This window comes from Sinocyclocheilus grahami, unplaced genomic scaffold (assembly GCF_001515645.1).
Source record: "Sinocyclocheilus grahami isolate Dianchi unplaced genomic scaffold, SAMN03320097.WGS_v1.1 scaffold141.1, whole genome shotgun sequence".
In the NCBI taxonomy this organism is placed as follows: Eukaryota; Metazoa; Chordata; class Actinopteri; order Cypriniformes; family Cyprinidae; genus Sinocyclocheilus; species Sinocyclocheilus grahami.
Window position 1 is genome coordinate 787,192 of NW_015505320.1, and position 24,092 is coordinate 811,283.

The following is a 24,092-nucleotide window of genomic DNA, read 5'->3' on the forward strand; positions in this document are numbered from 1 at the left end:
GTGATCTGGTATAGAAGGGGGGCTTGTGTGTACACAGCCACAGGCCGTGTCTTAAAACAAATCACACAATGTGTAGTCTGACTGATGTCTTCCCTTCCTGATGAACATGAGAGAGAGGAGGAGGCACAATAACATCCCCAATCCCTCTTGCCCTACAACCTGTTTACATCCTCTGTTCTAAGAACCGCCACTATTATGTGTGGGAACACCACGTTAAACCCTTCCAAATGTCAGGTACACAGAGAGAAAACAACTGTCTTCGTCACCACTGGAAGTGAAAAAGACACCAACGCCTTTGCAATATAAAATACATAAAAGCTTTAGTTATGAAGTGAAACATAATGGACTGAATTTCATAATGGACTGAATCCGAATGATTCATCTAATGCAGCAAACATACAGATGAAAAGGGAATCTGTGAGAATGAACAGGTTGCTAACAACACTAAAATTGTTTAATATTATTATTTATAAATTTTTTGCCTTCATTTGACAGAACAGTTGAGGACAGGATGCAAACAAAGAGAAGAAGAATCGGAAAAGGATATATATATATATATATATATATATATATATATATATATATATATATATATATATATATATATATATATATATAGACAGAGAGAAGAAGAATCGAAAAAGGATATACAGGTGCATCTCAATAAATTAGAATCGTGGAAAATTTCATTTATTTCAGTAATTCAACTCAAATTGTGAAACTTGTGTATTAAATAAATTCAATGCACACAGACTGAAGTAGTTTAAGTCTTTGGTTCTTTTAATTGTGATGATTTTGGCTCACATTTCACAAAAACCCACTACTTTTCCACGGCATTCTAATTTATTGAGATGCACCTGCATATAGGCTATATATATATATATATATATATATATACACACACACACACACACACACACACACACATATCAGATGGACAGTTGGCAAGGACAGGATGATGATTCAGTCTGTAAGCCAATGATGGTAACCCTCATGATATATGTGGATGTATAATCTGATGTAATAGTGATAACACCACATAGTGGAACTACTTAAATGGGATCATCAACAGTATGCTGACCACTCATAACATGATATTCATAATCTCAGACTACTTGAAGAATACTAATAAATTCTGTGGTAAAAACAAAACAAAACAAAAAATGCTCCAGTGCAGGGGCAGAAATTAACTTTTTCAGTAAGTGGCAATATTTCTTACCTTTAAGGCAATTTTCTAATTACCTTACTAAATGTATCTTTTTTTATGACAAATTCTTATATTTAACTAGTTATTTTAATCAATAACAATACTGTAGACAGTTTACTAATCATTTTTCAGCATCAACAAAAGCCATCTTTACACTGCAAAGGTGGAATAGAAGCTGAATTAGCAGCTCATTAGAGGGTGAAGCTGCACTATCATGACAAATCATTATTGTTGATTATTGCTCTTGATATTGTAATAATGATTATTAATGGCGATTAATAGATTTATTTTTAATGGGGGAGATAAAGAAAGTCATACTCTGGCTACAGATAAAACCACATAATAGTTTTTTTTTTTTTTACGGATTAGAATACCAAGACTTTACATTGATTATTCCAGCATGAAAAAGAAAACGGTTATTATAAAGAAAGTGAGCAAACAACACTCAAGTGGTCACGGCTTCAGTCTGATAATGTGAGTTATGCGTTTAGCAAAAACTCCCCTTATAATCACTGAAGCTGTCTAAGCTGCAGAACAAATATCTTACTTACATATTTTCTGCAGGTCGTTATTGTTTATGATGATGAGAGAATTCGCAAATGCAGATTCACAATTCAGTCAGTGAGCGCGCACACTGGAACAACTCTCATTTAGTTAATTTTGGTCAGAAAAAATATGGAGGTGATGGTCATAGATGGTTAAACGTCCAACAAGGACTAGTAGACATCTAGGTCGTTGGCTGGTCTGTGCTATTTGCCATCAGAGTGGTCTGATCTGATTTAATACCTTAATTTCCTCTCAAATTACTCTCTCCATTTTTACAAACATTCATATTAGGAGCAAATAAGCATGAATGAGAAGCAGGAAATCATGAGAGTAAATTGCTAAAGCTCACTAATCACTTCTTTACAATATTTGGTGTAAGGTCTCCATGACAACATGCTTTTATATTTCAGGACTGTGTATTGTGTTCCTTCCTGGGATTGGTGGATTGGTTAAATGATGGTGGAAATGTGCTGGAAAGGTCAGTGAAAATAACTCGAAAACATGACACTTTTAGAGATGGGCTAAAAATGAACACAAAATAGGACAGGATGTTATTTCTCTGGCCACGTATCGTAAGAACGGATGTCCTATCAATTGCTTTATTAAATTTGCTGCCTTTTCATGCTATTTTGGACTAAAAGGAGAACATGAAGTATTATCAAATTTACATGCAAGTGATTTTTATATTCTTTCTTACTTATTGAAATGTTGTTGGGAACTTCTCACATCTGACATCAGATCCGAGCCTCTCCGGGGAAGCTAAGCCTCTCAGATCTCTCACTTAATGCATGGCATTACTGCAGTGATATAACTGCTCACAATAGGCTCAGTTAAGAGCTTAATCAACAACATATACAAGCAACAGTGGGATAAATATGATAGAGTAAATTATTAAAGATGGGCTTTGGATTTACTTTTTATGGGGTCTCTTAATACAGGCTTTGCTTTAGCAGGAATTGTATTTAGTTGTAGGAAGACCTGATGATTTTCACATTGTAAAGTAGTCACAGGTAAGTCAAAAATCCAACTGCATTAAGTATTTTTTTAAGCAGAGATTTTGCTTGTGTACATATACACTACCAGATTGTTTATTTATAATTAAAAAACAATTTTGTTCAGCAAAGACGCTGTAACTTGACAAAAATTAAACTCTTTTAAAAGGTTACAAAACACTTCTATTTCAAATAAATGTTGGTCTTATATTTTCAATTAACCTAAAAATCCTGAGGAAGAATCACAGTTTCCACAAAAATATTAAACACCCTCAATAATTTTAATCATGAGAAAATAATGAGAAATGTTTCTTGAGCAACAAATCAGCATATTAAAATGATTTCTGAAGGATCATGAAACACTGAAGAATAAATTACATTTTAAAATATATTATATTATAGAAGATATTTTAAATTGTAATACTATTTTACAATGTAATAGTTTTACTGAATTGTATTTATTTTTTTATCAAACAAATGCAGCCTTGGTGAGCATATAAGAACTTTCAAAAAAAAATCTTACCGACTTCAATACAGTTTTGGTTTAAATAGAACGTTTTCATATTCATCTTTTTTTTTTCATCTTGCCGTAATGTGTTTCGTCTTTAAGGCAATGTGCTGCTGAATAATTTCTTGATCTTAACGATTTCTCGGTCGATTTCATGATGTATGGAACATTTAGCTTAAATTAAGTTCAGATAATATAATATGCCCTTTACCTTTGAATAACCTTTCCAAACTAAATTCTTTGCTGTTATCTTCAGGAAGCGCTCAGTGCTGAGTAACTGTGTTGAATTACAGATATAGCTTGAAACAGTTATTATGCAACTTCCACATCACCTCAGGAGGAAATGAGGTCAGCTATAGGGTAATAAAAAGGACAACACCAGCACTCATCACCTATGTAAAAATGTTGGCTGTAGTTGTTCAGACTAACTGAATCATTCCTTTGTGTATTCAGCACTAACTGATAAAATGAGCTCACTCAATGCAGTTCAATCCACTTGCATGTACTCTAACACATCACGCTGGCATTCACAACCCAAATATGACCTGACAGCACAGTCCCATGAGCTCTGACTTCTTTTGTTTAGCAGAATACACACCCGCTGAGGGTTAATGCTCAACCTCTGCCCTTAGTTAATGAAGGGAAAAGGCAGAAGTCTATACATATCTGCTTGTAGAATGGGAAAGGAAACAGAACAGGAGCCGTGCAGGCTCCCACACTGGACTCCTGTCAGGAATGAATTTCAACAGAGATTCACCCCAAACGTTCCTCATGCATTGCTATCTAATGTAAATATATATGCTGGGGCCGATGCTGACTGAGTTTTTATCAGTCCTCCGTCTCTACCCTTATATGTTTCCCCTTCGGAGCCACTCCAGCTGACAGTAGTGTCCTTCTGAAAACAGAATGTATCCTGTTTCTGACCCTGTCCCTGTTGCACTGACCCACTAATAGGTCTAATAGGATTACATGTGCTGAGGCTGCTTTGAAAAACAGTCCTGAGCCACTGTATCGTCTGTGTGAAACAGTTGCAGAGACAGTGAATTTAAAAGAATCTTGCAGATAAATTTAAAAGACTTAATGCAGGGCAGCAGTTTTAGTATCATTGAGATATTATATTATATGTGACCCTGGACCACAAAAATAGTACAGGTATATTTGTAGCAATAGCCAAAAAATACATTGTATGTGTCAAAATTATTGATTTTTCTTTTATGCCAAAAATCATTAGGATATTAGGTAAAGATCATGTTCCACGAAGATATTTAGTAAATTTCCTACTGTGAATATATCAAAACTTAATTTTTAATTAGTAATATGCATTGCCAAGAACTTCATTTGGGCAACTTTATAGGCGATTTTCTCAATATTTAGATTTTTTGCACACTCAGATGACAGATTTTCAAATAGTTGTATCTTGGCCAAAAATCGTCCTATCCTAAAAATCAATACATCATAACCATACAACAATAGAAGGCATATTTATTCAGCTTTCAGGTGATGTATAAATCTCAATTTATACATGATATAATGACTGGCATATGACTGGTTTTGCAGGGTCACATGTCATTTTTATTTTATTTTACAATGTAATATATATTTAGAGTTAACTATAATTTTGTTTTCAGTTTTAGTTAACTATAATAACTCTGATGGCCAGCTATTTCTACCTAACCTGCCTCTTAAAAATTCTGTTGGTGCAATCTAATCAGGTTTAAGTCAAATTACATTAGATTTTTGACTTGTATAAACCAGTTAATTTGACATTTCTTTTTGTATTGCGCATATGTGCAAATCTTATCAGTACTTGGATTGAAAATAAGCACGAATTAAGTGCAAGAAGAGCACTTATATATTATTACATGTGGTGTAGCGCTGGTGTTATTGTGAAACTCTGACTCAGCTCTTCAAATTGTTTGTTTCTCACTGCTCATGTGTGATTTCACCTTGTAAGACGCATTTCTGACACATGCTGCCGTTGGTGGCAAAATTACGCCAACTGCTAACTTTACAGTCTAATACAGGGCTGTTCAAACTCGGTCCTGGAGGGCCGGTGTCCTGCAGAGTTTAGCTCCAACCCTGATTAAACACACCTGAAGCAGCTAATCAAGCTCTTACTAGGCATAGAAACTTCCAGTCAGGTGTGTTGAGGCAAGTTGGAGCTAAACTCTGCAGGACACCGGCCCTCCAGGACCGAGTTTGGACAGCCCCTGGTCTAAAACTATGGCATTTACACCAGTCACCAATCCGCATAACGAAAGGCGAAAGAAACTTAGAAAGTAAAACCAGAGAAATGTCTTCAGCTGCATCACGTCCAGTTTCCAAACACGCTGTACAGATTGGTTATAAAGCGGTCCACTGCTGCCCTCTGGTGGATTCACATCGCATTGTGTTTTACAAAGCAGTACAGATATGTCTTTGGAAATTCGCGTTATCAAAAGCTGGAGGTAGATTTCAGGAAGACGATGATTAACCTAACGCAGCACACATTTTTACAGACATGTCAAACTTGGCTACAACCCCCAGATGTCAAATATATTAGTCTGAATACAAAGAGCCTAGATCATTTTTCTCATTGCCTGCTTTAAATGATGGCAACATTTTGTTAAACCCGGAACATCGCTTGTATTGAGAGAGACTTAAAGGCACAATATGTAAGATTTTTTTTATTAAAATATCCAGAAACCACTAGAACAGTGTTATATATTTTGGACTCGTGTACTTCCATTATCCCAAATGTTTTGAAGAATGTTTAAATCCAGAGAAATAAGCAATTTTAACTAGTGACACGACCGGTCCATTGTGTCGCCTGCCAATGACGTCATAACACCTCGATTTCCGGTTTTGTTTTGTTGAAAACACCAAAGACGCTTTAATATGTTGTGCGTTTTATTAGACCGGTGACGACCGCACAGAGTAGCATTATAACAGAACTTTCAAATGTATCTAGTATGATAAAACAGCTGTGTTACTCCACATGCGCACGACCGGAAGGAGCGGAAGCGGTCGACTGCGGCATAATAAAAGCTCCGCTGCTTTCGAGGCGTGTGTCATGCTCGTTCAGCGGCCTCGTTTCGCTTCGACTCTGCTTCATTCTACTATGTTAATAAATCATTATTAAAGGGTGCTCATCCATGAACATGATTTCTGCCCGAGCCCTGTCGGATTGCATCGGCTGTGGGGATGAAGACAACAACTCCCATGATTCCACACTAAGTCACGGCCTTTGTCTCTTTGTTTGTTTTGAATACGCGCCCTCTAGCGGCGAAAATGACATTGTGCCTTTAAGAATAATCTTTTAATTTGAGCTGATATTAAAATAAAACTATAAACCATTATTATACCATGATTTTTTTTTTGAAGAGAAAACAGACTTCAATATCAATAAACTTTTAATAAATAGTTTCTCATTAGTTCCTAATATTTACAGCCGGTTCACCATTCACATATAATGTTTCTATTCTTTTAGAGCACATTTCAGGCACAAATTAATTGGCTTTTTTTCTGAGACAAACACCAGATTTTTTTTGCAAGTTAGTGGCTAGTGGATGAAGTAATGATGCAGGTACAAAACAGGATGATAACCATGGTCTCTGTTCCTTGCTAGTATGACAGAGAATTCCATTCAAATTTGGACATACAGATCAATGCAAAATTAAGTCTATTTTAAATAACATTTAAATTTTCAATGCAGTAAGAGAACATAAATGGTCCAAAATGTTAGCTAAAAGAAGTTACGATGACTAAGCCCATGGATCATCTTGTTGATTGGTCTTGAAAATAGTAAAAGAAAACCAAACAAATACCAGAAAGTCAATAAAAACACACAAAGACAGAAATAAAGTCATAGGTATGGCACCTAAAACCAAATAAACAAAACCTAGACATCGGTTAAAAAACAAAAAAACTAAAGTGATCTGAATGCACTTGAGATTTTCTCTGGAAAAATCAAACGTTTATGTTGAGATCTGATAAAAGTATTCAAAGTTTGTCCCGCCAGAAAAAAAAAAAAAAAAAGCACCGCAAATAGAAATCGGCCACAAAATTTGGGGTCTAAAATTACAACGACGTGCCCAGAAAGCTCAGCTCTAATAGAAATACCACGTTTAGAGTCTAGTATAATACCACAGAACTTTGTAACCTTGTACATCCTACAGTAATTTTAAATAACATTTAAATTTTCAATGCAGTAAGAGAACATAAATGGTCCAAAATGTTAGCTAAAAGACGTTACGATGACTAAGCCCATGGATCATCTTGTTGATTGGTCTTGAAAATAGTAAAAGAAAACCAAACAAATACCAGAAAGTCAATAAAAACACACAAAGACAGAAATAAAGTCATAGGTATGGCACCTAAAACCAAATAAACAAAACCTAGACATCGGTTAAAAAACAAAAAAACTAAAGTGATCTGAATGCACTTGAGATTTTCTCTGGAAAAATCAAACGTTTATGTTGAGATCTGATAAAAGTATTCAAAGTTTGTCTCGCCAGAAAGAAAAAAAAAAAAAGCACCGCAAATAGAAATCGGCCACAAAATTTGGGGTCTAAAATTACAACGACGTGCCCAGAAAGCTCAGCTCTAATAGAAATACCACGTTTAGAGTCTAGTATAATACCACAGAACTTTGTAACCTTGTACATCCTACAGTAGCAGCATGTGTGATATTAATTGACTGGATCTAGCGACGCTCATCCAATAACATGTAAGCTAATCCACCCACATCAGTGCTTGCGGTAATATGAAAACTAGGTATGCGGTCAGTAAGCTCCTAACCCTGCTAGCCTGTTGTAACATGGCAGTGCTGACGTTCACAGGGAGCTCTGGCGGCGAGGCAGATGATAAACAAGAATGAAATATGCGCAGGCTCTGACAGGAGCGATACGATTGACCCTTCTCAGAGCGAAGTCTTCATCTGGGTTTGGTAATTGCAATAGAAAGTCACTTAAAGGCATCTTTTACTTCCCCTGCATGAAGTTTGACAGACCTCTCATGATAGAAAAGGAGAGGAAGTACAAACCATTTCATCTGATGTACAAGAACAGAAACTGTAGGCTGAAAGAGCATGATACTACAGCGATGACTGCATGAAATGACGCTGATGACCTTCTTTCTTACATTTCTTGTTTGCGTTTCCTCTAGGATTCAAACAGATGATGCTCAATCTGTAGTACAAAACCAAGAAGAACCAGTAGAAAGCAGCACATCAAAAGTTAGCCTGTAACATCACGACAGACACATTCCCTATTGTTACAGTTACCAGGTCTTTGGGCAAGGAACATTTATATAATTTATATGTTGAAACTCTGAAAGAGAGAACCCCCCCCCCCCCCCCCCCCCACACAAAAAAAACTAAGTAACAGTAAAAATTAGGAAAACCGTCACCAAGTCTGTATCGGCACACAACTGCGTCTGCTCGCATTTCCCTCGCTTGTGCAAGGCAAAATGTCTTTAGCTCCACTTCCTGTTCCTCAAGGCCAAGATCAGCTCCCGGTTGGCCCAGTTACGCACTTGCAATATCTGCACCAGAGAGGACGGTGATGCCATCTTGTGTAGAAGGTGCACTGCACGTGTGCGTTTGGGGAGGTTGGGGTGGTGATTATGAGGGGGTTTGGGGTCCGATGCCCATCCCCCTCGTCAGTGGGGTTATACACTGCTGTCCTCCAGTAGAGGCTCCTTGCCCTCGCAGGGTCCACCCTGCGAACTGTGTAAGTGGCTCTGTGCGCCATTGTTGTGCTTCTTGTAGCTGCCGGGCCGCAGGTTGGGGGCATTGTGCTCTGGGATGAAGAGAGCAACCAGCAGGGACAGCAACACTGAGCACGCTCCGAACAGGAAGGGAGGGCCGGGGATGATGGCACTCTGAAGAGGCACGGATAGAGAGAGATTTGTGGGTAGGTGCATGTTTTGTAATACAGAGATTTCTTCATGCTTTTAATCACTCACCTCATCTGTAGGGTTGGCCATGTTGGGTTTGGCACCCTTCTCTGGGCTCTCTGCGGGGTCCATTTCACTGAGCTCCACATGGAACAGGTAGAAGACGAAGCCGTAGAGCGCTGGACCCAGACCGTTACACAGACCTCGGATTCCCGTGATCATTCCCTGCACCACACCTGACGCAGAAACAGGACAAAAACACTGAGGACTGCAGTAATGGCTCCAATTCTATATTAAAATAGTTGTTTTGAATTGTAATAATTTCACAATATTACTGCTATACTGTATTTTTGATAATAATAAATGCTGCCTTGTAAATATAAGAGTATTCTTTCAAAAACATTTTTGTATAAATTATTTATTTATTTTTAGTTTTAAACTGTAGTATATTTAATTAAAATTATCGTTAGTGTATTATCCTACATTTACACAAAATAAAACGTAATATAAAATAGAATATAATATAAAATTAAATGGAAAAATAAATTAATGTATTTTACTATCAGCATAACATTAAACCTATTAATCAGCTAATTATAATTGACCACAATTCGATACATAAATAATAATTCAACCAATTGCATAAGATCAGACAGTCATTACTGGGTTAAAAGTAAACTGAATTGGTTTATTCTGCACTGGCTGACTGTATATTATCCTGTTTATTACATGGCTACCAAATACACAAATACACAAAATATCAATGAGTTGAAATTATTTTATTACTTGAGATGAGATTGTTAGTTTCATGTCTCTTGTGTAACTATGCAAAGCTTTGTTTTTGTCCACGGAATGCAGCGAATATTCCAGAGAGTGATGTAATAACAATAAACAGTAGCTTATCATAATCATTCTGCGGCTAAGCTTAACTAAACGTGCCAGCCAGAGGATTTTGTGTGAATATTTTAAGATTGGACACTTTGTGGCTGCACGCGTCTCACCTTGTTGGTCGGGGTCTGCGTTGCGGGACACTATGGCACTGATTGCTGGGAAGGTGATGCTGGACATGGCAGCAACGGCTCCAGCGGCCCACATCATCCTTAAGAGACAAATCAACCATCAGACTCTCTCACACACACATATATAACACAGACTCTCAATCTGTTTAAGTTTATGAGCATGTGTAACTGGTTTCAGGAATACACACTGATCCAAAACACACACACTGTTGAGGTCATGTTTACTTGTCTATTTGAGTTTCAGCCAAGAGACACAGATAGATAACTTGCTGATAGCTTTCCTATAGTTCAAAGAGTAAAGCACGGTGCTAGCAATGCCAAGGTCACATGTTCGATTCCCAGGGAAAGCATGAACTGCTAAAAAAATAAATGTGTACCCTGAATGCAATGTATGTCACTCTGGATGAAATTGTCTGCTAAATGTAAATGATGCTTGTAATGGCATGATAAGTGAGTCAACATCTTTTCTGGCATTTCCATTTTTCCAACATTATGTTTTAGGAAAGTATCTAAGCTCTAAAACATCTAGTTCAATTGCTTTAAATAAAGCTTATGAAATATCACAATAAGTTCTAATTTCAAATACAAATCCGATTCCAAACTGAACTATGCCATGTCTAATGAAGAGTGCTGCCCTCTAGTGGGTTTCTAGATGATCAACTCACCAGGGCTGGGAGCCAAAGCCATACCAGGCCAGCTGTAGGATCTGAAAGCCGAGGCCTAACAAGATAGTGTTCTTATTCCCTATGGAACGCATCAGGATTCCTAGGACAACCGTCTGCACAGAGAGAGGAACCATTATTCTGAAATCTTCACTGGCGTCCATTTACAACAATTAATTTTTTTATTTTTAAATAAGTCTCTTTAATGCTTTTCAACTATGTATTTGTTTACAGTAAAAACAGTAAAATTGTGAAATATTATAAATTAAAATTATAATTTTCTAGTTAAATATATTTTAAAAAAATGTAATTTATTCCTTTAGTGACAAAGCTGAATTTTCAGTTGCTATTACTCCAGTCTTCAGTGTCACAACAGAATTCTAAACATTCTGATTTAATGCTCAAGATGCAGATCATCAATGCCGAAAACAGTTGTACTGCTTAATATTTTTGTGGAAACATTTATTCTTTGATGAATTAGAAGCATTTATTTGAAATAGACATATTTTTGTAACATTGTAAATGTTTTTACTGTCACTTTTGATCAATTTAATATATCCTTGCAAAACTAAATTATTAATTTTTCAAAAAAAAAAAGAAAAGAAATCTTACTGAACCCAAAAATTTGAAATGTAGTGTTTTCCCAAAAAAGAGGGTTTATTAATTTATTCATAGTTTATTATTTATATTTTAGTAATTTATTATTCATATTAAATTATTATTAATTATTCAAATCTGTCAATTGAATATTGATCAACTATGATACATGATATTGAATATTTATAAACTACATAAACCATGACTGCTTTCATTAGCTATGTTTCCATTCAAAGTTACGAATTAAACTTATGTTCAAAATTAGAATATCGCATAAAACATTTGCGAATAAAGCATCTAGTGAGTTGAAGAGAACAAAATCGTCACTTGCTGATTAACTCACGCTAAGTATCATGAAGAAAAATGTAATTAGCTGCAGTAGGAGAAAGCACTGTATATAATAATTTTAATATACAATAAATTACGAGCTTCAGAACGCGCAGACATCTTATTATCTTATCTTATTTTCGGAGCCTGCTGTTTGGGAACGCAGTTCTGGGAGTTAATTATAACGAAACACTTTGACGAGACTTTGCTCAAGCAAGCATTTTAGAATGACAAAACTAGCATTTCAGACGCTGTGCAACAAGATCGGTCCGCTGGTTAGTCAAGTTATCCCATCGCAAAGTCACGTGTCTTTTTTGATGTGCCTTAGGGAATTTATTCTGTAAAAGTGTTTCCATCATAGTTTATGCCCATGTTTTCTTACCGGATAAGAAATTTATCCTACTTAGTTGAGCACATACGTCTTTTATGCAAATTTTTAGAATTTATGCACATCTTGCTGTTTCCATCCAGCATTTTTTAATGCAATATCCCGCATAAAATATGCGCATAAACCTAGGTGGATGAAAACAGCTATTGACATCAGCGACTCACTGCAAAGGGGTCTGCCTGCTCCCATGAGATGGGGGCTCCCCATGAAACTGGTCTCATCTTCTCAGGCAAGGACTCAGGAACCGCTACCAGGATAAAACAGATGTCTAGCAGAGCAATGGCCGTGGCAAGGATCACCACCAGAGTATCTCCATATGCCTCTGACAGGTAAGCACCGATCGCTGGGCTCGTCACCAAACTGGCTGCAAAAGTGGCCGATACCTGTGGGAAATTAATCTTGAGATTAAATCAACTGTGCTGACCGCAAGGGAAATGTTCATCAATGCAATTAACACATTCATTTCTTATTTGCAGGGCAAAAATGGAAACCGCAGATGGCTGTTAAAACAACAGGAAACCAATATCCGCCAAAGCGTTACAAAAAGTAACTGCTGTTGCACATATGCTGTGAAGTCAGGTTACAGCACAACATCAAAGGGAAGTCATGAATCATGGTCCTCTGCTCACCAAGCCATATGCTGTGCTCCTTTCATGCTCCTGAGTGATATCGGCCACATATGCAAAGATCACAGAGAAAGTGACTGCAAACACACCAGACATGGAGATCACTGCAAAGTACCACCTGTGGGATCAGACAGAGAGAAGGAGATGATCACCAGAAAAATGCTTAAATGAAATGCTTAAAACTTGATAGTAGTAAACAGGCAACTTTAAAATAACATTTACAACTTGGGCAAAAGCGTTCCAAAATAGCTTAAAATTAAGATGATGATATAAATAAATCAATTAAATGACAATTAACAACCTTTAATAATGCACAAAATGCAATAAATACATTGACCATCTCACTGTAAGGTTAAACTCACAACTGTGTGTGTGTATATATATATATATATACACACACACACACACCAGTATTATATATATGTGCGTTTATTATTCTACCCAGACACAATGACAGATTTGATCAACATAATAAAGAATACACATGGAGTTACACATTACATTAGAATAAATTTTTTTTTAAATGGGTGTCAAAATGCCTTAATTTTCTTTATTCAAAATAATATTTTTCCATTAATTTTTAAAAAAAATGTAAATATACAAAATTTCTTGATTTTTGTGAAATTAACTTACTAAACCAATACTAATATCCGCAGAAGCATCATGGCTATGTTGCCTATTGTGCTGCGACATATTATCACTAAATAGGAGTCAAGAAAACAAGCATTTGTAATGTTAAGGTGTAGGTGATCTAGGTTTTTTTATGTGCTATCAATGTGAAGTCTATATAGTGGGTGATTCTTGAGTCTTTGCCTGTCTGCATCGGTCTTCATGTAAGAGACGTACCATGGGCTGATCTTCATGAGAGGGATGGGAGCGCAGGTAAAGAACACAGTGAGCAGCAGGAAGGACTTCCGGCCCCACACATCTGACAGAGCACCGATTAGTGGAGCACTCAGAAAAGACAGCAGGCCCTGAGTGAATACAAAGACTCCCTTAAATGACACATGTACTTCAAAGTTACGAAAATATCTGAATGACATGACCAGAGCTTGTCAGGATGTGATAAACTTGATGTGTGACAGTAACACTTGGGTCAGGGTGAATTTTGCCATAAGTTTGATTGCATCATATAATAATTGCTGTTAATAGTGTTCATCGTCTTTAGTGATTACGTCTTTAATTGATTTTTCCGTACATTTCTGCCATATGTACATTAACTGACAGTCAACACTGATAAGCTACCACTAAATATTGCAAAAACTTAATTTGCTGTAAAGTTGCTTTGCAACGATTTGTATCGTGAAAAGCGCAATACAAATAAACTTGAATTGAATTAGGCTGATCACAGAATCTTGTTTATCGGTCAGGTCTAAAAATGGTACATTATGTAACACTGTGTGACCAGGGCTTATCATGAACAAACATGGCAACCGAAAGAGCAGCGAACTTCAATCATGACTTCAATCACAAAAGAATAAAAAAAAAATATATACACACACTTTTTTGGAGACGGCTTATGGTAGAGACATGAACACTCAATTCACGGGCAAAATTCCCTCAAAACTTGCGACATCTGTGGCATTGTGCTGTGTGATAAAACTGCACATTTTAGGAGTCGCCTTTTATTGTGGCCAGCCTAAAGGCACACCTGTGCAATAATCATGCTGTCTAATCAGCATCTTGATATGCCACACCTGTGAGGTGGATGGATTTTCTCGGCAAAGGAGTAGTGCTCACCAACACAGAGTTTGACAGATTTGTGAACAATATTTGAGAGAAATAGGCCTTTTGTGTACATAGAAAAAGTCTTAGATCTTTGAGTTCAGCTCATGAAAAATGGGGGCAAAAACAAAAGTGTTGCATTTATAATTTTGTTCAGTGTATATACATGTATTGGTCTTTTATTGATTTATTTATTTAAGTATTTGTTTTAATTGTAAACCTTATTTTTGCACTGAAATAGGATTGCACAATTTCGTTGTACTTTTTGTATAATGACAATAAAGATTCTGATTCCTTATCTCTTCTCACATCAGAAAGGGAGAAGAGGAAAAAGCATGAGTAAAAGTGAACAGCTGGAGTCAATGTCCTACCTTGACACCATGAATAAGTCCGTTCATCAGGAATGTGTGCTGGGGGAATGTCTGATGTAACACCTGAAACGAAAACACAGACTGACCATAAATGTATGCTGTAAACTGATAATCTGTTGGCTACAAAATAACCATGAGATTCACTAGCTTTACTCTGTCAGAACTCAAAGAAGCACTGCTACTGGCTAACAATAAGGATTGGGTGATTCATCACAATATATTTACACAGACTTTGCTCACAATATAAAAGTATGCAACATCATGAACCTTACAATGATTTTAATGCACTTTTAGACTCATTTCAAGATTCATCTTTCTCTCATGAGTATAAGAGGCACAGATGCTTTAATAAGCTCTTATTTAAACTTCCGATTTCAATTAAACATTTAAAAACTGACGTCGTTTATTAATTATGTATTGTTATATCAGTGAACAATTACAATATGATTACAACATGTCAAAATATCAATAAATGTGTTTATGTAGTATACAACTGTAGAAAACGTGCCTTATATTTTACTTTACTTCATGCATTAAACATTTTGATTGCACTTGGCAACAATAAACAAGTTTGATTAAACAGAATACAAAAATAATAAATGGATAAATACATTTCTGTATCTCTACTTATTTGCTCTGAAAATGCTTACATGTTAAATAACATCATCAAACAGCTGAAACCAAACAACAATCCATTTCCACATTAAAAATTATTAATAGGGTAGAAAAACGTATGTAATCTGTAATGTCCATGTCAAATACCCAAGCTGTCCACAAGCTAAGTTTGCTGCATATACAAAAGGTTATTTGTTTTTCCAGATAAATGACGAGTGTCATTTGTTATTGCTGCTTTTCTTTGTGAAGGTAACAAAATAACCACATCAAGTACAAAACATGTTGTTTTGACTGTGCATTGAAATGACCAACCTATAATAAAAAGTACAAGACAAGGCTGTATTAAAACAGCAATGTTACTTGTGCATTCTAAGAGGTGAACTGCTTTCTATTTGAGGCAGAGCACAAGTACCGTCATTGCTGTTGATAGCAGGTGCAGGCCTCTAACTGGAGCAATGATTCCCACAGCTGGATTAATCATTAAACTCACTGTATACAACAATGTCAATGTTTTACATATGTTACATAAGTGTACAAAAGAGATCTGTTCTTTTATGATTGGAAGACAAATCAATTGACCTGTATACAAATTCAAAGACAAAACCTTCAGTTCCAAGAGGTCAAAAGTCTAACAGGGAACATTAAGCTTTACTTATACAGCAGCATGGTCAATTCTCGATTCTGCTAGGCTAAAAAAGGCATTTATCAGTTATGTTCTATAACTGCACAGCTATAACAGACTTAAATAAAAGAGAAAACCAACTGGTTATTGGTAATTCAATGTTGTTGGTCTGTTGTAAATGACTTATGTATTGTCCTGCAAAAATTATTCTGCTTGTATATAGGTCAGATTCATACAATGAGCATGGAAATGTAAACAGTCTAACAAACCCACAATGCACCTGTGGGGAAAAAAAAAATTTAAACTGAAATGAGTAATAAAGAGTAGAGCCCGACCGATATATCGTTTTGCCGATATTATCGGCCGATATGAGCCTGTCACCGATATATCGGTATCGGCGAATATGCTGCTGATATAAACTTTTTTTTTTACAGAACATATAATGTAGATAAAATGCTTGAAATGGTGTAATTACTTGGTATGTCCAGCAGAGAGCGCTCCATTGTTTGCTACTGGCGACCTGGATGAAACACTTTAAAGCTCAAGTCTATGGAAAACCATTGAAATTTTGAACGGCCATATCTCCATAACAGCGCGGCGAATCCGCACCAATTTCGGGGGATCCCTTCAGCTCGAGGAACCCTCTCGAACATGAATTGATTGTACGTTTAGAGGCCCACTTTCTAATGAGACCACTGCCACGTCAATAGCCCCTACCTGTCGGGGGGCTACCGACACGCGGAGGGTGGCGTTCGATAGGGCTCCTCGAGCTGAAGGGATCCCCCGAATTTGGTGGAGATCCGCCGGCGCGTTCGCGAGATAGTGACACCAGTCAACACTTTCACTTCAGTAAGGAGGTCTCTTGTTCAGGCAGCAGCATTCAAGTGTGGTCTTATTCGAAGTGGACTTCACCTGAAATTCCGCCATGATTCCAGTTCCAAGGGAACGTACACGATACATTCAAAGGGCATTAAAGTGTGCGAGACGTGAATTTATTTTGTATTTATTTACAGAGGTATATTATGTCACACTTCTCTAGTAAGTTTCCTCTGTGTGTGAAGACAGTAGCGCAAATCCGTGAATGAATGTTCCGAAGTGAAAAACTTCAACAGAATAAAGTTGAATGGAATTAAATTGAATTAAAGTTGAATAACCTTCAACTTTACTGTTCAGTGCAATGATGACTCATTTTGGATAATAAAGTTTGTTAATTTGTTAAATGCCCTGTCTCCATTACCTATCTCTGTCACGTCATTATAAGCGTTTCATCACCACATTTGAGTGATCATTGCAAAAAATGTTTATGTATATACTGTATTCTACATATAGTACCAGTCAAATGTTTGGACACACAAATGGGAAAGTGTCCAAACATTTGACTGGTATTGTACTATAATATACACAAAGAATATCGGCCGCTATATCGATATCTGCCTTTTTTTACTCCCCAATATCGGTATCGGCCCAAAAAAACCCCATATCGGTCGGGCTCTAATAAAGAGCATGTGAACCAGATCTAAGAAATTGGAATTTATCGTTTCTTCACTTTTGCTTAACGTTTCAATTGTTCTTTTCTCATTTAAGAAATGATGGGCGATTTTGAATTGTACTGAAATGTAATGGTACTTTTCCCCACTCTAAATGTCAGAACGAATGCTGTGAACAGACTGTTCCGTCGCTCTGTTGGGAGATGAAAACAATGCATTTCACCTGCTGTGTTAGTTTGATATGGCACTCAGATTTTAGGGTGCGCTGAAGCAGATCTCGATTGCACTGTCTGAAACAGCAAAACTGTGCCTCTCGCCGAGACATAAGACTTGTCAGTGTGGCTTTCAGCTGGAAGGGTTTGTTAGGCTCATTAGTGCTTCAGTATCAGAGGCTAGTAATCAAATAAAAGGCCAGAGCAAAAAGCGCGGAGGCGACTTTCTGGCTCAACTGCACCAACTAATGCAAATCCTCCTCCCAAATTAGGAAATGAGGACAATAAAGGGACAAAAAAGGGTCAATTTATACATATTCAAGACATTAAGCAACTAGGGTCCATTTAAATTTCAGCCACTACCAATAGCCAGTGATAAAACCTAAAAAAAATTATAATTATGATGTTACATTACTTTTCTATTTGAACACAATTTCCATTACAAATAAGAAGCATAACATGTTAACATTTTTATTAAATTGGAAAAATCCAATTTCAAAAGATTAAATACAAGAAAAGCAGATTTTAATTTGTTCTCAGACTTTTGTATGCTGTGGCTGATAAATGATATCAAGGCTCATATTATAAATCTATATGGTTCTGTGTTTATTCTGCTGAGTTAACAACAGAACAGACAGTGGTTAATTCAGCAGAAAATGCCAATATTTGCAGATACTGATACGGTAACAGATACACTGCACCGTACATACCTAGAAACAACTAGGGGTGGGGGGGGGGGAAATCGATAGAGCATAGTATCACGATATTTTCTGCGGCAATACTGTATCGATACACGGACGCCAAGTATCGATCTTTTATTATACTATTTGGTAGAATAATAAAATCTATTTCTTTACAATCCACTAGATGGTGGTGTTGAGTTTTTTTCTGGTGAAGTCAGCTGGGTCACCTTCAACATGCAGTACGCTAGTAAAATAAAGAGGGCAGCATCGTCCGCGTTTAAATCGGATGTATGGATTTACTTCGGATTTGTAAAAAAGGAGGGGATGCAAGTAGGGATGCACTGAAAATATAGGCTACTTATAATAATAATAATAATAATAATAATAATATTATTATATGGCAGTGTTCAGCGCTAGTGACGGGAAGTTCAGATAATTTTACCGTCTCGGACCTTTGAGTCTCGTTCAGCAAAATGAACAAATCTTTTTTCGAGTCATTTCATTCATTTTAGCAAAGTATAATTAAAATGTAACGTGTTACTTCCCTAATACGTCTACTACTTACACAAACGTTGATCACACTACAAAAAATACAAAACTGCTATAAGAAACAGAAAAGATTAATTCATTGTTTACCTGGGTCTTCAGTTTATGGTTAGCTCACCTCACCTCTTATCTGACAAGTCTTCGGGTTTGAGTCGTTCGTTCATCACGTGACAGCCCCATACGCTTTAACCAATGCAGTCTGAGCCGGAAAGAGAATTGATTAGTTCATCTCTCAAGTCTTTCGAATCGTTCGTTCTTTTGTCACGTGATGTGACAGCATTGGATAGAGAAATTAGTTAATTTACAAGCTTCCTTACAAATGGGTGCATAGTTATTATTATTATTATTATCATCATCATTATTTACTCTTACAGTTACGTGATGTGTTTCTGGTCTCAAATTGTAGCTTTTTACTTCTTACAGTTTATAAATGTGTGAATTTCTGTCATTATGGTTCTTTTCCATAACACTGAATGTTGTAACAAAGGTAACAAAGAGTTGGTTATTATTATTAAGTCTCTTTCCGGCTCAGACTGCTTAGAAAGCTTATGGGTCTGTCACGTGATGAATGAACGACTCAAACCCGAAGATTCGAGAGATGAACTAATCAATTCACGTTCCGGCTCAGACTGCATTGGTTAAAGCTTATGGGGCTGTCATGACTCGAAAAATGAATGAATGACTCGGAAAAACCCGAAGACTCGAACCAGGTGAACTACTTGACTAATTCCAGTACAGAACCTATAGGATGTTGCGCATGCGTGACTGAACGAATCACTCCCCAAGACGACTCGTTCTTCCCGAGTCACATTAAAGAGTCGGTCAAAATGAACGAATCATTCAAGAACGACCCAACACTATTCAGCGCGAATGTTTCACTCTCCTCGTCACTGCACGGTTTGACGCTCTGCTATTCCGATCTATGAATGTACATTCCACTCGTGTACCGCTCATGCTCATCGGAAGGACTATACATTATTTGGATAATTAGTAAAAAAAAAACATCTGATTCGGTTACATAGAAGTGAATAAAAATAATATATTGATATTTAATATTAAGGTAACACTTTTCAATAAGGTTCCATTAGTTAATGTATTAACCATCATGAACAAACAATACATTTATTACAGTATTTATTAATCTTAATGTTAGTTAATGAGAATAGTTATTCACTGTTAGTTCATGTTAATTCAGAGTGCATTAACTGTTAACAAGCACAACTGTTGATTTTAATAATGCATTAGTAAATGTTGAAATTAACATGAACTAAGATTAGTAAATGCTGCAGAACTATTGTTCATTCTTAGTTCATTAACTGAAGTAGTTAACTAATGAACCTAATTGTAAAGTGTTACCAATATTAATATAAATTCTGTCCAGTTTTATTGTGTTACTTTCAGTAAAAGTGTGGTTATTTTATTGGCTGGTGTCTTTTTAAATTCAGTATCATTAAAATAGAATTAAATTAAAAAAGTTAACAATTTCTTTATATTATTTAATAAAATAATAAATAATTATTACAAAGCATTTTAAAAACGATTAATCGAGTAATTGGGGGCGGGGCTTCTGCGGGGGCGGGGCATGGCCGTAATGATATAATGAAAAAATCTGAAGACTGTTATGAAAATGAATGTTAAAAATAAAAATATGACATGAAAACCTGTCTATGAAAGCATGAACGCATGATTAGGACATGTTAGATTATGATTATGATGAAGCAATGTTATTAATAAAGAAGCATCTAAAAAGGAATAGCTGCCTGAGGTGAAGAGTGACTTTATGCCAATAAACTGAAGCTCATTCTATGACACATCCTATGATAAATCAGATAACTTAGATACATAGCAGACGTAACATTACAACTTGTATCTGCACAATAGGATGCTAAGTTATGCGCTAGACAGAGAAATTTTAGATATTGTGTGTGTGTATAATATATAATAAATATATCAATAAATGATCAAATATACATTTAAATGCATATTAATATGTACTGAGCTTGGCCCAATTGGTCCAGATTTTACTCTAAGGGGTTGCTGACTTGTACTGAGAGTGAAACCCAACCCTGCTTTCAATTCATGCATTATTCAAGAAAAGGAAACTGCAATTCCACTTTGCATGCATTGTAAATATTAAGGAAACACCGGTTACAATCAGAGCCACGGATCACTTTGAGGCAAAAGGTTTTGCAAACCTGCTGCTATGCTGACCGATATAAAAACAATTGGCACAAAGATACAAAGTAAATCACAGGTTCAGCTTCATTTACAACCATGTGGCCTGACAAACCCTCCAGTTAGCCTTCAGAATAAAAAGGTCATTATTAGCATGACACCGTTTGATGTTGTTTTAATCTGGCTGTGTCCATTATACTCTGCCGACACAATCAGCTAAAACTGAGTGCATCTTTCTGCCCTCTCCATTTGATCAGGATTTATTTATTCAGAAATTTGTACAACGCTCCTCAGATCCGGGCAATGGGAAATGTCACTCCTTGTTATGGATACAAAAGGAAGGAAGGAAGGAAGGAAGGAAGGATGAATGCAAACATTTATTGCTCGTAATTCGCTCTGATCTGAAACTGCGAATGAGGGTGATGAAGCAAAACTGGTTTACCGCAAGCATGGGAGTGGTGAGCAGTCCCCAGGCGAAGAACTCCAGGAAGATAACCACCACCGCATGGTAGACACTGGGCTCTCCAATCCCCTGTGGCTAAACGAGGAGGATTTACATTACTAATAATGTTACTACAAACAAACAAAATACAGGCTGTAATGTGAACAACATAGATAAAGGAAGCAATAAGGAGGACGTTTGGACAAAAGAAATAGGAGAAGGCATGATACACAAATATAATATATTTGACTTAACAGATGTTTTATTATCACTAAATAAACAAGATCACAGTTTGCAATAACAGGGTCCAAAGGGCCTTCAATGCCAAACTCATTATCTCACACTTACTTGCTCTTTATCTAGTGCACTGCAAAAGCTTTCACTTAACCAACCCCTAAAAGCAAAAAAACTGCCTTGCCATACCCTTACTGAAATTATGCATGCTGAACATTGGAAGTAACTTAATGGTATGCAAGAAAGCCCGACATGAATAGCTTGAATGTATTTGTAAAAGCTCTCAAAGTTTAGAAAATCAAAATATTAACTGGTGAGGTGAGTTTGAAGAGCTATTGTTGATACCTAGAGCTATTGTGTCAAACGTTTAAATCAATTTCCAGGAGTCTCAAGCTAATCACTTGTACAATAAGTCAATGATTAGAAAGCTCTGGTTATGTACAACTTGTTTATGATACAGTGTAAAACCATCTTACACTTTTTGGAAAATGCGTAGTGTTCAAATTACATAGGACAGGGCAAAGAAAACATATTTACTTTCTTAGCAAACATGTAATTTAGCCTGGTACAAAATTACCATTCAACTCAGGGGGTTTGTGATGCGAGTTTATAAAAACCTAATCCTTAATTAAACTGAATGTAACATTAAAATAAACAAACAGTGCTGCACAATTAATCAAATGTAAACTGAAATACGTTTAGTGCTTTTTAGCAATATTAATCAAAAGCAAAAGGTCAACACATTACATGTTAAAAGCTTTTGGGTTTAAATGTTTGAAAGCGAAGAAATTAAGTCAAATATTTTTTTTTGTAACTTGGAACCGTGTATTAGACCATGCAGACAAGCACAGGTTGCAAATACATGCACAAAATACCATGATTTCAGGGTGTATAACAAAATTTAGTTTATCTTTATAATTAATCTTAATGCCCTTGTAGTCTTTTCAGACATTTTTGAGTTTAAGGCCTTTAAAGATGTATTGAGAAGTGTTTCCTTAATAGATAATGGTGCCATGGACTATACAGTATATCATGGGAATATATCCTACTTGATCCATTACAATTTGACAGCCCATTAGCAGCTGTCTTGACATTTTAAGGCCAAATCGACTCTTTTTAAAATAAGTTTACAACCAAAACACCATGATAAAACCATAAACACATAATTCTTATAGAGAACACATCAGGTGAACTGTCGGACAAAACATGTCATAAAAAGCATGTTGATTTCTATCCTAATGGGACACCCACTTCTGTCACTGGTGGTCACCATAAAGACTACTGCTCTTACTAAATTATGAATTATCCTAATTTCAAGGTTCCAGTTTCATTTCCAGGTTTTAAGCATAAGGTAACTCACTCGATGTCAAACCGCAAGCCATGACTGACCTGGTTGGCTTTCTCGCCAGCTGGCTTGTTGTTTTTCACTGTTGGCTGCCTAATGAAACTATTGTCTCTCACAAATTACTGTTCATTTCTTCTCGTAAGTAAGAAGAAACGAGTTTACCAGAAGGTGCCAGACAAGCTGCAATCGAAACGACATTCAATGTAGAGCTGTTACAGCTCATCCTGTAAAAACCATACAGTCTATGGTAAACACTTGCTTAGCTTGCTAGCCCTGACTAGCATATGGCTAACTGCCACAAAGAAATGTTTTACTCACAGTGCCTCCATCTTTAATGATGATTTTCTTGGCTAGAAGAATGCTGCGGTTCAGCCGCTTTTTCTTCTTTTTCTCTCCAGTCATTGTTAACTTATATCCATTCTTGTTTGTGGGAGATGGACCTGCGAGGTGTGGCTAAATATTACAGTTTTCCGTTAGCATCCACGCTAAGATATGCGACTTCCTGTCCTCAGTCCTCGCTCTCGGGAGTCCGGCCCATATTTCTCAATGCGTTCTTCTTATTGGTCAATGTCATACGGGAGTGGTTTTCCTCGCGATTTGATTGGCTGAGTATATCGTCCGTGCGAGTGAGCCCAAAGTGCTTATTACCATAATCGGGTACACAAAACAATGAGGAATCCCTCTGTCTTGTAAACTGCTGACTGTTGAGCTGTTTTTATCGTGTTATCCTCTAACAGCCTGGGTGTTGCCAGGCAAAAAACTCTGGGGATGTTATTTTGTTATTTTAGAAGAATAAACGACAGTTCACAATCATTTTGTTGGATCTTTATATTGGATGTCTTCAATGCCACCAGCAAAACTGAAATCATTTGATTTAAATGTACAT

The 24,092-nt window shown here is 36.5% G+C and overlaps 1 protein-coding gene across 1 annotated transcript; it reads right to left on the bottom strand.

Moving 5' to 3' along the window:
- Positions 1–7,588: 7,588 nt before the first annotated feature.
- Positions 7,589–23,728, bottom strand: mfsd14a2 (major facilitator superfamily domain containing 14A2). Its single transcript, XM_016280571.1, has 10 exons — positions 23,525–23,728; positions 21,628–21,723; positions 14,846–14,908; positions 13,596–13,723; positions 12,753–12,867; positions 12,284–12,506; positions 10,815–10,959; positions 10,132–10,229; positions 9,200–9,366; positions 7,589–9,115 (listed from the first exon to the last, which is right to left on the bottom strand). The coding sequence occupies exons 1-10, from the start codon at positions 23,606–23,608 to the stop codon at positions 8,903–8,905; spliced, it is 1,332 nt and encodes a 443-aa protein (XP_016136057.1). The 5' UTR covers positions 23,609–23,728; the 3' UTR covers positions 7,589–8,902.
- Between the last annotated feature and the right edge of the window lie 364 nt (positions 23,729–24,092).

What these genes read in the sequence shown, in the direction of transcription:
- mfsd14a2 (XM_016280571.1), bottom strand. Translation starts at nt 23,608, where the DNA reads ATGACTGGAGAGAAAAAGAAGAAAAAGCGGCTGAACCGCAGCATTCTT. An exon ending in CTCATGAAGATCAGCCCATG is followed by an intron (nt 12,868 to 13,595) that starts GTACGTCTCTTA and finishes CTGATCCCACAG; the next exon opens with GTGGTACTTTGCAGTGATCT. An exon ending in TGGCCAACCCTACAGATGAG is followed by an intron (nt 9,116 to 9,199) that starts GTGAGTGATTAA and finishes GTGCCTCTTCAG; the next exon opens with AGTGCCATCATCCCCGGCCC.